This window comes from Nyctibius grandis, chromosome 1 (genome assembly GCF_013368605.1).
Source record: "Nyctibius grandis isolate bNycGra1 chromosome 1, bNycGra1.pri, whole genome shotgun sequence".
Taxonomy (NCBI): Eukaryota; Metazoa; Chordata; class Aves; order Nyctibiiformes; family Nyctibiidae; genus Nyctibius; species Nyctibius grandis.
The window spans coordinates 39589843-39605670 of NC_090658.1; the positions used below are offsets into that span (position 1 = coordinate 39589843).

Below are 15828 nucleotides of genomic sequence, written 5' to 3' on the forward strand. Positions count from 1 at the left end.
AACTCTTTGCATAATTTTTTATTCCAGAGTAAGAGCAATAAAGAGGTTGCAGAGATGCTGCTACATCCTCACAACCTCCAACTTGTCCTTGGTAACTTGTATGCATGAACACCACCTGCATCTTCTGTCAGATTGAAGAGGCTCTAAGAAAATTTCTGAACTCCCTTCACTCTACATCAGGGAGAAGAAACAGGGGAAAAGAAGAAAAAAAGAAGAAAAAAAGAAGAAACATTCAAGCATTTTTTTTGTGCATTTGAAATCATATTTAAAATAATAATAATCATCTTTCCTTTTGAATCACTAAATCCCTGGGAAAAAAATCATAGAAGAAACTCTAACTGAAATTTTATTTAAAATATAAATTGTTTTAAAATAATTTCAAGAAAAAGATGGAATAAGCTTCCTTTTGGGCAGTGAATGGATTTTCTTTTCAGTGTATGAGACCCACTTAATGCACTTTTAAGCACTGAAGACCTCCATTAATACCATTTAGTGGCTTGGCACACACAGTAGATATAGAAAATACTATCATTAGTAACCAAAAGTATTTTTCTTAACATCTCTTTAGCTTGAACTAATAGAGATCTTAAACTCCAAGAAAAGCATAAGAAAATAATATATTGTATTTCTTGTGAGGCTACTTAGCCCATCAAAAAGGCACTAAGGTGCTTAGCTAAATTTAATGACAGCTAGCAAATATATATGGATGTATAATTATAAAGCAAGGTTAAAATTTGACACCCTCCAATCCCACGGTCTACTAGAACGGGTTGGAAAGTTACCTGTGGACAAAGCACAGCAGACTCGTTTCTTTTGCATCCCTTTTTACCTACATGGATTAGATTTAGGGAGAAAGCCTACATCTCCACTTCTAAGCTCTAAATGAAAGGATGTCCATTAGATGTCACTTGCAAATCATTCAGCCAGAGGAAAAAACCTGTGGCTTCAGTCTCAATCAAGCTTTGAAACAGAAGCGTACTTATTGTATCCTCTGTAGCCTTGTTACCCAAACCTGGTATAGAATAATCTTCAATCACTTTCACTTATCACTTGATTAAGTTTTAAAAAGCCAATGAACACCCTACTTTGCTCTTGTGAACAAAAAGATCAACATCATTCGCACCCCAAGAGTGCAACCCATGAATTAACAGCTTTAAATTACCTTGATCCAATGTGTCTTCCATTTCTTGGAATCGCACTCTTCTCTTTGTTTGCCTTTGCTGGACTTGAGCAATTGTTTTTCCTACCCTGTCATCTCTCTTCTTTAGTATAGACACCAATCCTTCTGCTGGGGCAATCTACCAGGAAAGACAGTGAGTAGCACAAGAGATGTGAGAAATCCAAGCATGAGATTTATTTAACAAAGACTTTAAGGAGGAAATAAGCTAAACAGCTAAAAAATGGTTTCCACTCTACTGTTCTTAAACATTGCAGTGCTTGTGAAACCTCCTTCTTGAATATATCAATTTCTTAACCTGCAGGACAGCTGCAGTATCATTCTGCTGTCTGCTGACATTACTTGCCCTTAATTGCTATCAAAGTTAAATACGCACACATTGACTGTTTGGATCATACTTCGTATTCACTGCAACAGCTCCTTTGTAAGCTCACGTTATTAAATCATGTGTGTTAGGGCAGTGGTGAGGAGGGTTCACGTCAAAAACACTGTCATCAGAGGGCAATAAGAAGTCAATGATACACTGCTGCTGCCTCTCCAAAGATATAATCCTGCAGAGACTATCAAATACTTACTGTGAGATTAATTTTCCAGCATTGCAATTGGTTCCCCAGGGTGGACACCAAGCTACAGTGGGGCCACAAAACCAAAAAGAGATAACACCAGGGAAAAAGAAAGCTTCAATGCTCTGGATAGATTCCAGCTCCACATTGTAATAAGCTCTCTGGATACCGCAGCAGTTCAAAAATCCTTCCCTACAGGGTGGTTACCCAAACAGCTTGCACAAACAGCAATACAGTCAACGAGTCAATAAACCATAGCTTCTCTTTCCTTCGCTACAGCATTTGGCTTAGCTGTAAGAGTATATGCTAAGCCATACTAGGATGTTACACCAGCTTGAGGAGTCTGTAATTTCCTAGTTATTAGAGAACTGAAAGCAGGGCAAGTATCAGGAGAAAAATGCCTTCCTAAGCAAGCAGTTCCTGGTGTGCTAGAAATAAACAGAAATTAAAATAGGAAGCATATTTAGACATGCCCTTTTTTATCTTGAGATCATCTTTATCTGAAAAAAAGTCTTAGTCATCTCTTCATAAATCTGAGTAGCACTTTTTAAAACTTATCCTGTAGATCAGCAATAACATTTGTTAAACTGAAAAGTAATCTGTGTACATTTGTGCTACAGATAAGAAAACATATCACATTTGCAGCTGAGTTTGCAACTCATCTATATAGGAGACGACCCCAAATGCCTATAATTTTCACAAAAACTCTAAGTGGGAAAAAAGCGACTTTCCAGATAACACTGTAGTTGCAGACAACTGACTGCTTAACTCCCCCCATAATCTAATCAAGTTAGAAGACCATGCATAAAAACATAATTGCATTACAATTATAAGAGCTGTAGAAAACCAGAAAACAAGTGTCTTCATAACTTATGCCCCTAAACTTGCTTCATTCTACAAGCTTATATAACACATTGATGCATGCTGTAATCGGAGAGACGGTGCGTTGAACACAGCAAAACGCAGGGCACAATCCAACAGGCACTGTGCCAACTATGGCATTTGGCGTTTGCAACATTTTAACTGGTAAATGTGGCAATGACATTTGCAGGTCTCTAGGCTGGCAGTATTTTATAGCCCTCAACTGGACAAATAATGTCGCCCTGACCAACTCACAGAGTTGGTCACTGTGGGTATATGCCTACAGTCAACAATTTTTCCCAAAATCTCAACTGAGAGGATAAAATTGATCTCTGCTATACTTCGCCTTTTGATACTCACTTTCCCTGTTGATTATCTGCTCAAGAGCTTGAATGGATTATTTAATGAAACAATGCAATGAAGTACTTACAAAGTAGCGGAAGTGTGGAGGTGGTGGAAAGAAATTGTTTATGTCGACATATGGAGGACCACTATTTGGCACAAATGAACCAGAAATAATAGCCTGCAAGTGTCTCATCTCAACAGATACGTGCACAGGGGTAAAGCTTCTCGTGGTAATGTTAAATTAGCCTTGCAGAAGTGCCATGACAATTTATCAGGCCAGCCAGAAAATCACCACTTATGCTTCCTTGTTGTGACAAAGAAAGGGGATTGTGTAGAAGTGTGTTAATTTGACTTATTTATTTGGGAGGGCGGAGATGAAATTATGTCCTTCAAAAGGGTAGATTATTTTAAGCTTCTGTGTACGGCATTGCTTTCATAAAGAGGATCACTGGCTCCTCCGGCACCACCCACGCAGCAGGCTCGCTGTCGCCTGGAACGCGCGTTCGCAAGTGGCTCGGACTGCACTTGGTGGGAATGTTACCCAGGGACAGCGGGGTGTTTGTACCCGTCTCCCCCAAGATTGGTACGTGGTGGTCCGTTCTGCAAGTAGTCATTTCAAACTGAGACACTTAATTTTGTCTGTTGGCTCGTGGTAATTTTTGAATGACTGTGTCATAAACTCTGTCTTCTCCAAGCTTAAAACCAGAGGGCTATCTTTGACAGGATTATGGGGAAATGGGTGTTTCAGTGATTACAGTTATATAATAGGCTTGCGAAGGAAAGTTGCTACAGTGAGGTTCGCTTACTTTCCCTGTCAGCCTACACGGCTATGTTACAGGATTTACTTCTAAATGTACAAAGAACTAATTGACATAGCACAGGTTTCTCTACTCTGAACATCTTCTTTTGCTTAGAAAGGGGGAGCAAGGGCTTTTGATTTTGCAATAAAATCAGTGTGGCTAGTGTTACTCCCCTGTCCCAACAAAAGCCATAGACCATATTTTTAAGAATGTCCCCTTTACATGATATGTAATTCATACCTGGAATATTTCATCTGCCTTTGAATTTTACGAGTCACGTAATTAAGGTTTTTGTTTTGTTTTGTTCTGCAAAGGACCTACAAAGCTATGCCTCCTAATCAGGATACAGTTTATTGTTAAAATGCAAATACAAACCTATGGAATTCTGCATAAAGCAATATTTACACCTTCTTTTCTACCATATTCTCAACTGCAGCTCGAAAATATTTAATGTAAACATCATCACATTTTATTTTTCTTATTTTCAGTCATAAAAATGTCATTACTCTAAGTTTGTCATGTAAGAATAGGGTCTGCCTTGCTACAAATAAAATCTCATTTGATTAAAACAACTGTAAATGTATTTTTGTACCATACCTTTCATTTAGAAAGATTTCAAAGCAATATTCAAACTGATTGTATTAGATACATCTCCCATTCATTAAACATCCAAGGAGAGGGACTTAGCTGCCATGCAAGACTTGACGTTTTCCATCCCAGTCTTTAGGAGGCAGGAAGAATTTAAAAAGGCAGAATACATTATTTAAATTGGAAGTTAACGAGGGAACTGTGGTTAACACAGTTGACCACAAGCCAAGCCTCTGCTTGACTTGAACCACAGGAGGAAAAATGTAGGCTTGCACCAGGCTGCACTGCAAACAGCTCGGTGTTACATAAAAGAGCTACATAAAGGACGCTATTGGAACATCGAACATTTTCTTAATTCCAAGTTAGATAATTAACAAAAGATACTCTTGGAGCATCTATGTAACTGAGCTTACTCAGCTCTGCTGGCCTTCACAAAATGTTTTGACTGGAGCTTTTATGATTACTGTACAGGAACTGAAAATGGTATACAGGTATGCTCTAGGTGAACCTGCTTTAGCAGGAGGTTGGACTAGGTGATCTCCAGAGGTCCCTTCCAATGCCAACCACGCCGTGATTCTGTGATTCTACGTATGTGGCGGCATTTTGACCAACAGTCAAAAAGGAAAGCAGCAATGACTGCTGGTTAATTGAAACTCCATTAAATATTTTAGCTTTTATCTTTTTACCACTGTTAAATCAAAGTGATTCTGCTTCACAGAACTTTTAAACTTTTTTGGATGAAGTTTATATCCTGGCTGCAAAATATCAAAAAATAAGCTCTAATTAGACTACTTGTCTCTCTTCTGTTTAAAACAGCATTTGCTAATAAAATCCTAAAAAAGCTTCTTACATTATGCATGTTTTCACCAAATATGATGTATACAGATTTATAAATGTATCAGACAAAACTATGACAATAAGGTCCTGTACTTCAGGCTCTTAGAGAAAACAGATTAAATTTGACTATTGGAATAATTTGTAGCATACAGAAGTAAATAAAAATCCCAAAACCGGTGGCACTGCAAACTGGGATCTAGGAAGAAAAGTTCATTTTATGAACTATTTTGGTCTGAATGCAGAGAACTACTCAAGGAGGAGTTTTGTTTGTATATTCTTCTGTGGCCTGTATTCCTTATTCAGTTGCTTGGCAAAGGCCTACAGTTTTATTTCTAGCAACACCAGATTTTTTTAAAGCAGTAATCCACAACTGTACGACAAACTGACAAAAAGCAAGACTGCCCTGGGTTAAGCTATAAGCAGCAGACAAACCCCTTTGCTAATAAAATACATTAGACTTTGAAAAGGAGCTAACGTAGCAGATTCAGTATTCATACCACAGCATCAGTCTCTAACCATTTTTATGCTAATACTTTTCCCATGCAAGTACTAGGGCTCCTTTATACAGCAATAAATAGCTCAGATACCATGTAAGCATTTCATACGGAAGCATCCTGCAAACTCAAAACTACAGGACCCAAGCCATACAAGAGAACAGGGGATCTCAATAAGTCATTGTCTCCAGACCTAGTACAGATAGGTGGAGACTTCATTTCTGCAATCAAATCAGCTGCTAGTCAGTACATACTCAGTACTTTAAAGTCTTGGTGTACAAACAGCGCCAACCAAAAGTTACCTTATGTTGTGGTAGAAAGTCTCACTATCTTTCCTTTCTGAAAGAAACTTCAAATGATAATTTTTGAAGAAGGAAAAATATTAAGATTTTACTAGTTTCCTTAATCGTCATTCAGATAAAAAGCTTAAGTTACAAACTTTTATTTCATATGGCAAAACGCAACTTGCGTTATTGAGGTTACAATTTGTTTGACAGCTGGTGTGTCATTTCATTCTCACAGAAATGATAGCAAAGAAATCTAAGAAGTTGGACACTTCTGATATCTGTTGCTGCTAACTGCTGACTGTGCTTCACAGCTCTTTGTTAGCTGTATGAATCTAGTTTCTATAAAATGATGGTGATTTTCCATCATTTGCACGTTGTCGTGCGTGGTTTGTACTAGTGAAGAAACACTCAGTATAAGGTACTGTACAATATGTAAAGTACTATTTTAGTTTTGCAATTATTTAAAGCCAGAGTCAGAATTTAGTGGATTTTCAGTCTTGTATTTAGTTATTGTAAATGATAGCCTAAAAGCAAGTGACAGAAAGGATCTAAATTAGAGAACTACATGAGATGATTCTTCGATCTCGATATAGGGTCAAACAAAACTTCCTAACTGTAAATACATACACAAGTACTTACCCTCCCTCATTTTCAATAAATTAATATTACATCTCCATTGAAGAATATTAATGAAATTTTGTCCTACCATATGATTTTTGTACCTAGGTTATTTCAAAATAATCTTTATTATCTGGAACACATTGCCCAGAGAAGTTGTGGATGCCCCCTCCCTTGCAGTGTTTAAGGCCAGATTGGATGAGGCTTTGAGCAACCTGGTCTAGTGGAAGGTGTCCCTGCAGGGGGGTTGGGACTAGATGATCTTTAAGGTCCATTCCAACTGAAACCATTCTATGATTCGATGATTTATTTCTGCCTTCCATTCTAACTTATTTGTGGCAATTTTGTATATACTCACTCCATGACAAGTTTTGTCACAATCAAGTTGATTTTTTTTTTTTTTTTTTTTTACTGTCACACTGGTACATTTCATGTAATTCATTTCATTTCATTCATTTGGCTACCAATGCATTTTCTAGGCATTTCTTTCACAACTACTGTATGAAAACATTGTCAGCTTATTAGATGGCCGCAGCCTGAACAATGCCACTTCAAAGGCTTCAGGAGGACAAGCAAGGAAGAAATGTTATGGCTGGGTGCAAAGATCAGTCTGCTTGTCAAAACATCAGTGGAATCTTATTTTAACACCAAAACAAAAATCAGTGAAAGCAAGTTAACAGTGCTGCTTTCTCAGGAGTGCCAAACTCTCTCAGTTCCCCAGGGAAGCTGTAGGTGCTCACCACTTCTGAAAAGCAATCCCTAGGGTAATGACAGGTCATAAGACTAACTGGAAAAAGAAAATGTAAGTGTATAATGAAACAATACAAGCTGCTGTGCTGTCCTTAACTCACCCTGCTGCACCTAGAAATGTCAGGTATTGCAAAACAGCCCAGATGCTGCATATTACAAATTTTAATCAGTATTGAGATTAATCCTTCTTCTTCTCTCCCTCATTTAAACCCCCTGCCTCACACACAGCTCAGGCCTCCTGCTAAGAACGATTCAAAAAGATTCCCACCAGTGCCAGCCAACATTATGCCTTATATGGCCAGAAAAAGTACTATGGAAAGACTCAAGGTACTTCTTCTCCAGAGACTCAACTCTGCCATCAGAGTACTGGCAGTCCTAGCATCAGGATAGCTAGAAATGAAACTAGATTCCCTGTAAAGCATCATCATTGGTCACTGGGCCAATCAATACAAGCATAATTTTTCTAACTGTATGAATATGCTGCTCCCTATCGCATACTCTAAAATGCAAATGGCACAAACAGCAATTTAAAAATAGTTGCTGTAGAATTTAGGATTTTTTTAGATGAAACAGAACAGTTCTCTCCTGTAGCTTAAAAAGCTGAACTTTCAATGGGCTCAAAAGAAATCTAATCCTGAGGGACGGTATTTAAATTTGTTATACATGTATATGCACTTAGCACAGACTATCAACAAAATGCTCTTTTTCAAAACCATCCTCTAAGTGAACACAAGCCAACTGATTTAGTGCAAAAATTTGATTACCACGTACGAACATGTATGTGGGTTCCCACATCTGCCTGTTGTCAAGAGCTTGTGTACAGCTTTGTGCACATGGCCCTCAGTCCTGATATGTGATATGCTTCCTGATATCCCACAGAAAGAGAAGGTGTTTTAGCGACTGGTCAGGACGAATGATCTTGGAAAGGAGATAAGAAGCTGTTTAGGTGAGGAGAAAAATCAAAATGCGCTGTTTCCAGCTCTGGAGATTTTGCCAAACATGTAATAACATCAGCATGGATCCCCAGTATTTAGTTCCCTGCTTGGCTGCTGTCCCTGAGTGATCGTAGGGTTTTGGTCTCTGTGCATTAGCTTCTGATCTATAGAGAAGTACTGTTACTTTATTGCCGAGGGATGTTGTATTGTTAAATGCACTAAAAATAGAGATGAACTAAGAAGATACCTTTTTACAAATCTTCCCCCTCCAGCATCTGGAATCACATCATTTCACAATAATCTCATTGTTTCATTTAAAGAAAAAGCTTTTAAGGTCCCATGGTTACAAATGCACCAAAACCAGAAGACAAATAAAGCGAAGATGTCATCACACACTCTCAAAAAAAGTCTCAAAGCAATAAATCTTCTATATTTTCAGAAGAGCAATTTAGCTTATAAAGCTCATTCTTGTTGTGGCCTATCAGCAGTGCTTCAGAAAGGTGTGTTCAGGCTTAGAAGTTCTTTCTTAGTTTTGGTTGAACAACAAAACTGTCTAAACTTGGCAAAATTAGAAGTCCATACAATCATGTACAGAGTTTATTACATATGTAGTTCTCACCTATACAGAATAGGCACAGAAAAGCAAATTTTATTCTATGAATAGAAAAGAACCACATGTTACATCAGAGGCATTATGTAGATCTCTGACACAAAACTGTGATTTAACAGGAACTGTCAGCCCATCTCCTAACAGTGTCAGAATTAAAAAAAAAAAAAAAAGGTGTTCATAGTCATATGTAAAAATCAATCTAATTTTTAGAAACACAGAGCACCGCTGGTCAAGAAGGAGGCAAACAGGCAAAAAGAAACTTTTTTTCTGAATTAACTCAAAACAATTAAATAAGTATATATTTCATTTCAGAATAAAAAAGTGATATATGAAGGAATATTTAATAAATTCTGAAGTTGTGAATATCTAAAATATTTTAATTGAGATAAACATGGAAGATTTCATAGGATTCACAGTATTTACCTCTGCAATCTCTATCCTTCTTGCAAGTTCATCAAGAGAAGAAAAGCTGTCATCTAGTGATAAAGCTTCCAGTGAGTTGTAAGATGCTCGTTCAGGTGAAATATCTGGAACAGTGTCAAAGTCCTCTTGGTTTGCTAAGTTTGCAAATGATTCTTCAGTGTCTATTATATTACCATTTAAAAATCTGAGAAATAAGTCTTCTTGTTCTTCATTATTTCCCTTCTCCTCCTCTCCTGCTGTTCTCTGTATTTCGTTGCATACTTGTGAATGGGCAGTACTCTCATGCTCAGGCACTTTATTATACCCAGAGCATACATTTGATGCAGTTCTGTCCCGTGCAGATTTTTCATCATCATCATCAGGCTGTTTCTGTTGCTGCTTTAAATCACTATTTCCAAGCTGGCCACTAGCAATTTCTGAAGAACCAGCAGCATGTTTTGATCTGAGCAGATTTCTATCAGCTTGCACATCTTTATCAGTAGGAACCAAATCAGTAGGCATACAATCAGCATCTGTTAAAACCAAAGCATCTACCATTGGCTCAAGAGGGAGTTTCACTCCAGGCTCCCCAGCTGCGCCTTCTATTTTTTCTGCATCCTTAGAGAGCTGTCTTTCTCTCAGATGCAAACTGTTATCTTTACCGGCATCCCCACATGATAAACAGCCCGAAGAAGGCCTGCCCACCGTCCCTGGGGACTGGGTGTGTGGCTCCAATGTTGTTGATTCAGCACTGCAGTGCTGCTCCTCCATGTGGTTCTTTCCTGCAGCTACCCAAGGGCTTGCTGCCTCTGTCTGTCTCTCAGTTTTGTTTTCACCCGGAGAACTAGTGCTCAGCTGTTTATCTTCTTTCTTTGGTCCAACGCCAGGACAAGTTTCAGTACCTAGGTGCAACAGGAAAAACAGTTCCAGTGTTTTTAAATGATTCAAAGCATCAGCCCAGGGGGGAAAGAGTATACTGTGATTTGATAACGCTGTAACCTAATGCTTTAAAATGCGCTCCCATAAAGGGCAGGTGTCTTATGCTTCAGTCAGAATAAAAGTTTCGTTAGTAGTCTGCAAAGCTGACTCCTGATTCAGCAAAGTATTTGCACACATTCTTTCAGGCAAAGCATACACTTCAGTGCCCTCCTGAAAAAAGTTACTCCCATACTTCAAGCACAAGATGTAAGTAACTTTCTGAATAGCCACATTTCTTCTAAAGCATATTTTATGTGAGTGCATCTCATGGAGGCCTGGAGTTCAGACAAATGCACTTAATTACAGAAAACCGTATTTTGATGCTAGTGTATCTATCACACAGGGCAATAGCTGCATTTCCTTGAAAGAAGCTGAAAACATACTAATTTAATAAATTTTAAATTCAATTCATGTAAGTGGGTAACTATCTCCTTTGGTTAATGCTAAATTAAATATCCAATTACAGTATTGTACACAACGGACTGCATAAAAAGATGGTTTTGGATACGTAGGTTAGTTTACATATTAAAAAATGTAATTGGATGCAGCTTATTTCTGTATTCACATTTACAATACAAATGAAAACTGATTTTTCTTATCTGAAATTTCAGAAAGAAAAAAGAGGAATTCTACAAACGTAGCTTGTGATTTCATCTACTATTGGTATTATCTGCTGATGAAGGAGTAGATGGTTAGCCCAAGTTGTCAATAAAATTATTAGACATTAGCAATTATGAGAAGCTCAAAGCCAAATCTCCCCTTTTAGGCTTATGAAGAGAAAAAGGGGGTGTTTAGAATTAGAATACCAAAGCAGGCTATGACAGAAACTGTCTTTTATTCCATACTTTAATAAAAACTAAGTTAAGACTATGTTATAGTTGGACTACTGTTACAGTAATAGTAATAACCTCAAACAACAAATTAATACCTCTAGAAAACACTCATTTGCATTTTTTGGTCATAGCGAAAAGCAGAAGTGTCTTATGAATAGATTAACGAAGAGCTCAAACAATGCCCTTAACTGTTTACGTTCTCACAAAAATGATTGAAGACCTCTATGCCAATCTTATCCTTCCTCACCTATTAAAACCTCACTTAAAATCTGAGCAATTTCCTGAACTTGTTACACAAAACAGGGTCACATTCGTTAGTCTTTAAAGAAACATTTGCATTAATTCATTGTATTGAACAATTTTATTAAATTCTAAACTATCCCCATTTTACAGGATAGTGAAATACAAGGTAGCATAGAAAAGACAGGCTTGGAAATTGAAAAAGAAAATATCCAACCATATCAAAATGCAGGAAAAAAAATCAGAACAACAGATAGAAAGGGTACAGGGAATCTAACTTCTGTAAAACACTGATACAAGAAATGGGTATGAGACAGGGACTTTTTGAAAATTAGACACAGATGAGTAGATAGCTCAAGGGATTTGTAACAGGATACTGAGCCCTTCACATATAGGTCATGAGTTCAAACACAGCCTGGATTATTGGTACAAGATTTTGTTACCATCTGTCAATTTTTCCTAGTGGATACATCCACATTACAACAGGCATCTTTGTTGGCAGCTCCAATTGCAACAAAGGTTAAATGGAATTGGAAATTAAATCAAATTCTTTACCATGAAAGGTGGCCCTTGAGCTCAGGGCTCTGTTCCTAAGAAAGTAATAAATGATCCTAGCATTGTTATCTAAGTACAGATGTACAGGAACTGAGATGTAATGATCATTCTTACATTCCACATGAAGTTTTCAGCAGCTCTCAATATTTTCTTTACACTTAGTCAAAACACCTGCTTTAGACAACCCATGCCCACTATAGACTCAAGGCAAGTTAATACAAATACTTGAACACTTGATTAGAAAAGATGCTTTTTTCTACTAAGTTAAATGAAGACATACCCACCAATGCGGCAGTAATTTTTATCTGTCTGTCAGAGATATAACCAAGTGTCTACTGAAAATTTTCTAGCAATGAAAGCACTTATGGTAATTCAAGGAATGTTTTTTTTACCCAGAGTTACTTTAAAACTGACACTTGCTTTGTTCATCACAGAAACCTGTAGCTACCACTTTTTTATCCTGTTAATCCAAGACAGCCTAGCAGAGAGAGTACTGACCTATGGCATTCTACCACTGGAGAATTCACACTTCTCCATCTTTGTCCCTCTTCCCATTTAAAAACAAAACCCATATGACCTAAAAGAAAACAGGGTATAAGCAGTTTCTCCCCACCTTGGAAACAGGTCTATATGTACACACTGCAAACTTATGCTAAGGGTTTTATTAAATTCACCATTTCATTAGGAAAGGTTTAATGAAACACATGAATTTGATTATCTTCAGTTAACACTAGGGCTATTAAGGCTTTCAGTCAGAAACTGAAGAAATTAATGGACACAGGATGTATCAAATCTCATCTTTTAGTATACACACAGCTTTAAGGGCCCGGTTCTCTCTGTTGGTAGACTCAAAGAGAAAGTCTTTCAGAAAAGAAAATGTAACAGAACAAACCATTCAGAACCCTTGCTCAGAAAGGCAGAAAACTAATTCAGTGACTCTCCCAGGCATCTTGACTAGCCAGCTTCTTATAAAGCTGTTTCTTGGTCACTATACCCACGAGAGAGGAATTGTGAATTCTTAGGATCAACTGCCTACAGAGGCTCAAACTATGTTCCCAAATGCCTGCAATAAGTCAATGGAGTAATTTTTGCTTTAGATTAGTAAGGAAGTGTGATTTTACTTCAGAGATACTACCATAGTACAGTGCAACAATCTCTACAATGTAATATATATATATATCTACATATAAACTAATACTACTTCTTATTGATAATTGCTAGATAAATTCTTATTTTGGCTATATGAGTTCACATGAAGGACAGTCTTCAAACCACTTGAGAATTTCCTTTTCCTGTCTTACTGTAAGTCAGACTTCTACCAGCAGCTAAGTGAGTTAAGTAACTCTCCCTGCAGACTGGCAGATAAATTTCTAAGAGAAGAAGAAAAAGTTCACACATTTACTTCTCATTTTTCATGATATAAAGAAAAAAACCCACCCAAAAAGCAGAAGACAAGAATTCTAAATTTTCAATGAGAAGACCCATGCATTTAGGCTACTGCTGAACAGGTTAGTTTAAATATTAGGAACTGTATGGTTATTATAGTACAGGATTCTGCTGGGGTTCAGGCAAAATCAAGAACCAGACCCCAATGGCCATATTGCTTCTAGTCCTGAGCTGGATCACTCAGCCACAGCTCGACTATTTTTTGTGCAGTGCTGAGCAGTGTATACACAGTCATGGATCATCTTTGTCCAATTCCTGTATTATTTCATACCAATGCCTTCCCTACCCAAAACCTTCTAACTTCAACAAAAACATTCAGCCCCATGCTGCTGACGCATTGACTGAGTGAGGTCCAGCAGTAGCTAATTGACCACACGCTGCCTTAACAGATGAAGAGGCCTGTCAGGGTGAGAATTCATTGCTTCCTCAAGACTGTGCTAATCTTGTGAAAAGCATCTTTTGCAAATCTTAAGCATTCATACTTGAGTTAGGCTTGAAATATTAATATCTTCATATTGAAAAAATATTTAGCACTGCTAGAAAATTCTCAGCAGAACCGCCTTCTATTGCAGGACACAGCTTTATTAATTTACAAACATTTCACAGGAACCCAAAGATTTTGACGACATTTTGACAAGAGTTATATTAAGAGAAAGGCAAGGAAAAAAAATCCATTCACATCATTAATTAATTCCACATTAAGTTTAATATGTTGAGATGCTGTACTACAGTATTTTAACATTGACACAAAAGGCTCCTTAATTCAGAAGTTTCAAATGTTCAGAAATTCTGCTCTCCAGAAAGCTTTTGTTCCCACTTGGAATAAAAACAATGGAAAAATTGTAAGCGCCTATTTTTTTTCCATGGGAATTTCCAACCATACAAAACTAAAAAGCATTGGGTTCTTTTGAACTGTTTTCTGAGACGTAGACATGATTGTTTTGTGTTTTCAATGTTTTGTGTTTAGTTTGGTTACAAGAACAAAGACAGAGAGAAGGCAATATAGAGGTCATGGTAAAAGAGGATGAAGATGAGGATTCCCACAGGTAGAGAACTGACTCTATCTTTCTTCATTCCTGATTCCCCTGAACATCCTTGCTGATACACACTTGTAGGGTAGTTTAGGTTGAAAAGGACCTCCTGAGGTCACTTCAGCCAACCCTCATCTTGTGAGATATTCTAGCTGGTTTTAAGGAAAGGTACTCAGTTTAGGCAAATTTTGGCAACTGGAACGTGGCAAAAGAAGAAACTTTTTGCTCAAAGAAAGCAGAGAAAGCACAGCCTGGTAGTCTACCAACGCTTTTTCCCTCGCTGTCTCCATTTTAACAATTCATTAATTTGCAAGTGCTTCATAAGAACCCAATGATTCTAACAAATTACTCAAACAAAACAGCCACCGCCCCAAGGCAGGAGGAAGAAAATGAAGCTGACATAGAAGTGTGTACTGAAAAAAATTAACTGAAGTATATTTTTCTCTTCAAGACCCCCCAAAAGCTTCCTAATTTTCTGTGCTGTTACAGAAAAATGTGTCTCAAAATCAATGTATCACATGTAATTTAAAAGTGACTAATACTGTTAACTATACTGAATTGCCACAACTCAGAATATTTGTCATCAGATTGTCTACCTTATATTTTATACATACAAATTATGTATCTTGTCTCTAGTTTTACACAATTTTGTAGCTTATGTAGGCTGCTATAAATGCATGCACATTTAAAAGACTTCTTTTGATGGAGGCTAGATTACTTTAATTACAATTCTGAATATCAATGACTAATTAAAATTGCATTGTACGTCCATTGTGCAGTTGTGAAAAAAATTAAGATTTGCCGAAATGGATGAATCTGGGGGAATCCAACAAATGCTGTAGCTTCAAATGAAATAGTTACATAGTATTTATAATAATATGTCATTACAGTATAATATTTAAAACAAACGTATGCGGATGTACATACACACACATACCTGATTTAAAAGCAGCAGCTTCTCTTTCCTTCAAATTTTCTGATTCCATTAACTGGAGCAAACCACCACGTTCCCATGTATTTTCTGCAGCTACTAGCTGTAAAATATGATAGTATTTCCTGTAATTTTTGGAATTAAACAGGAACACTGACTTTTTGAGACATCCAAACTTCAAACAGTTTCTCTACTAAACTGGAAAGATTATATCTAACAATATTAAAAATATATTTATTAGCAATCTTTGACAAAGCAGAATTCAATTAAACAGCTGCTTACCTTATTTTTGGATGCCTGTGGCCTGCAGCAATAAAGAAAAAAAGAATAAATTAAACAACTTAGTAGCAACATTCTTCATAACAAATGTCACTGAAATCTTATAAGCCTTTGCTCTGCTCTAATATTAGCACAGAACTTTTCTTACATTGAAACAGTGTCAGGATGCTAGCATACTTTCAAGCATAGATCTTTAGCATATGTGAATATCATCAGAAGACCAATTAGCCCAAACATTGCTCCACCTAATTGAGAAAGCAGTCAAAAG

General features: G+C 37.1%; 1 protein-coding gene across 2 annotated transcripts in view; it reads right to left on the reverse strand.

Moving 5' to 3' along the window:
- Nucleotides 1–15828, reverse strand: part of CNST (consortin, connexin sorting protein) — a 52721-nt gene that overhangs the window by 4851 nt on the left and 32042 nt on the right. For both annotated transcript variants that reach the window (XR_011049585.1, XM_068416727.1), the window contains exons 8-11: nt 15564–15585; nt 15288–15384; nt 9289–10169; nt 1163–1298 (exon numbers count right to left, since the gene is read on the reverse strand). Coding sequence is in view for 1 of the 2 variants with exons in the window: in XM_068416727.1 (XP_068272828.1) it covers nt 1163–1298; nt 9289–10169; nt 15288–15384; nt 15564–15585 (1136 nt within the window). In the remaining variant the exon portion in view is untranslated. The remainder of the gene's footprint in view (nt 1–1162; nt 1299–9288; nt 10170–15287; nt 15385–15563; nt 15586–15828) is intronic.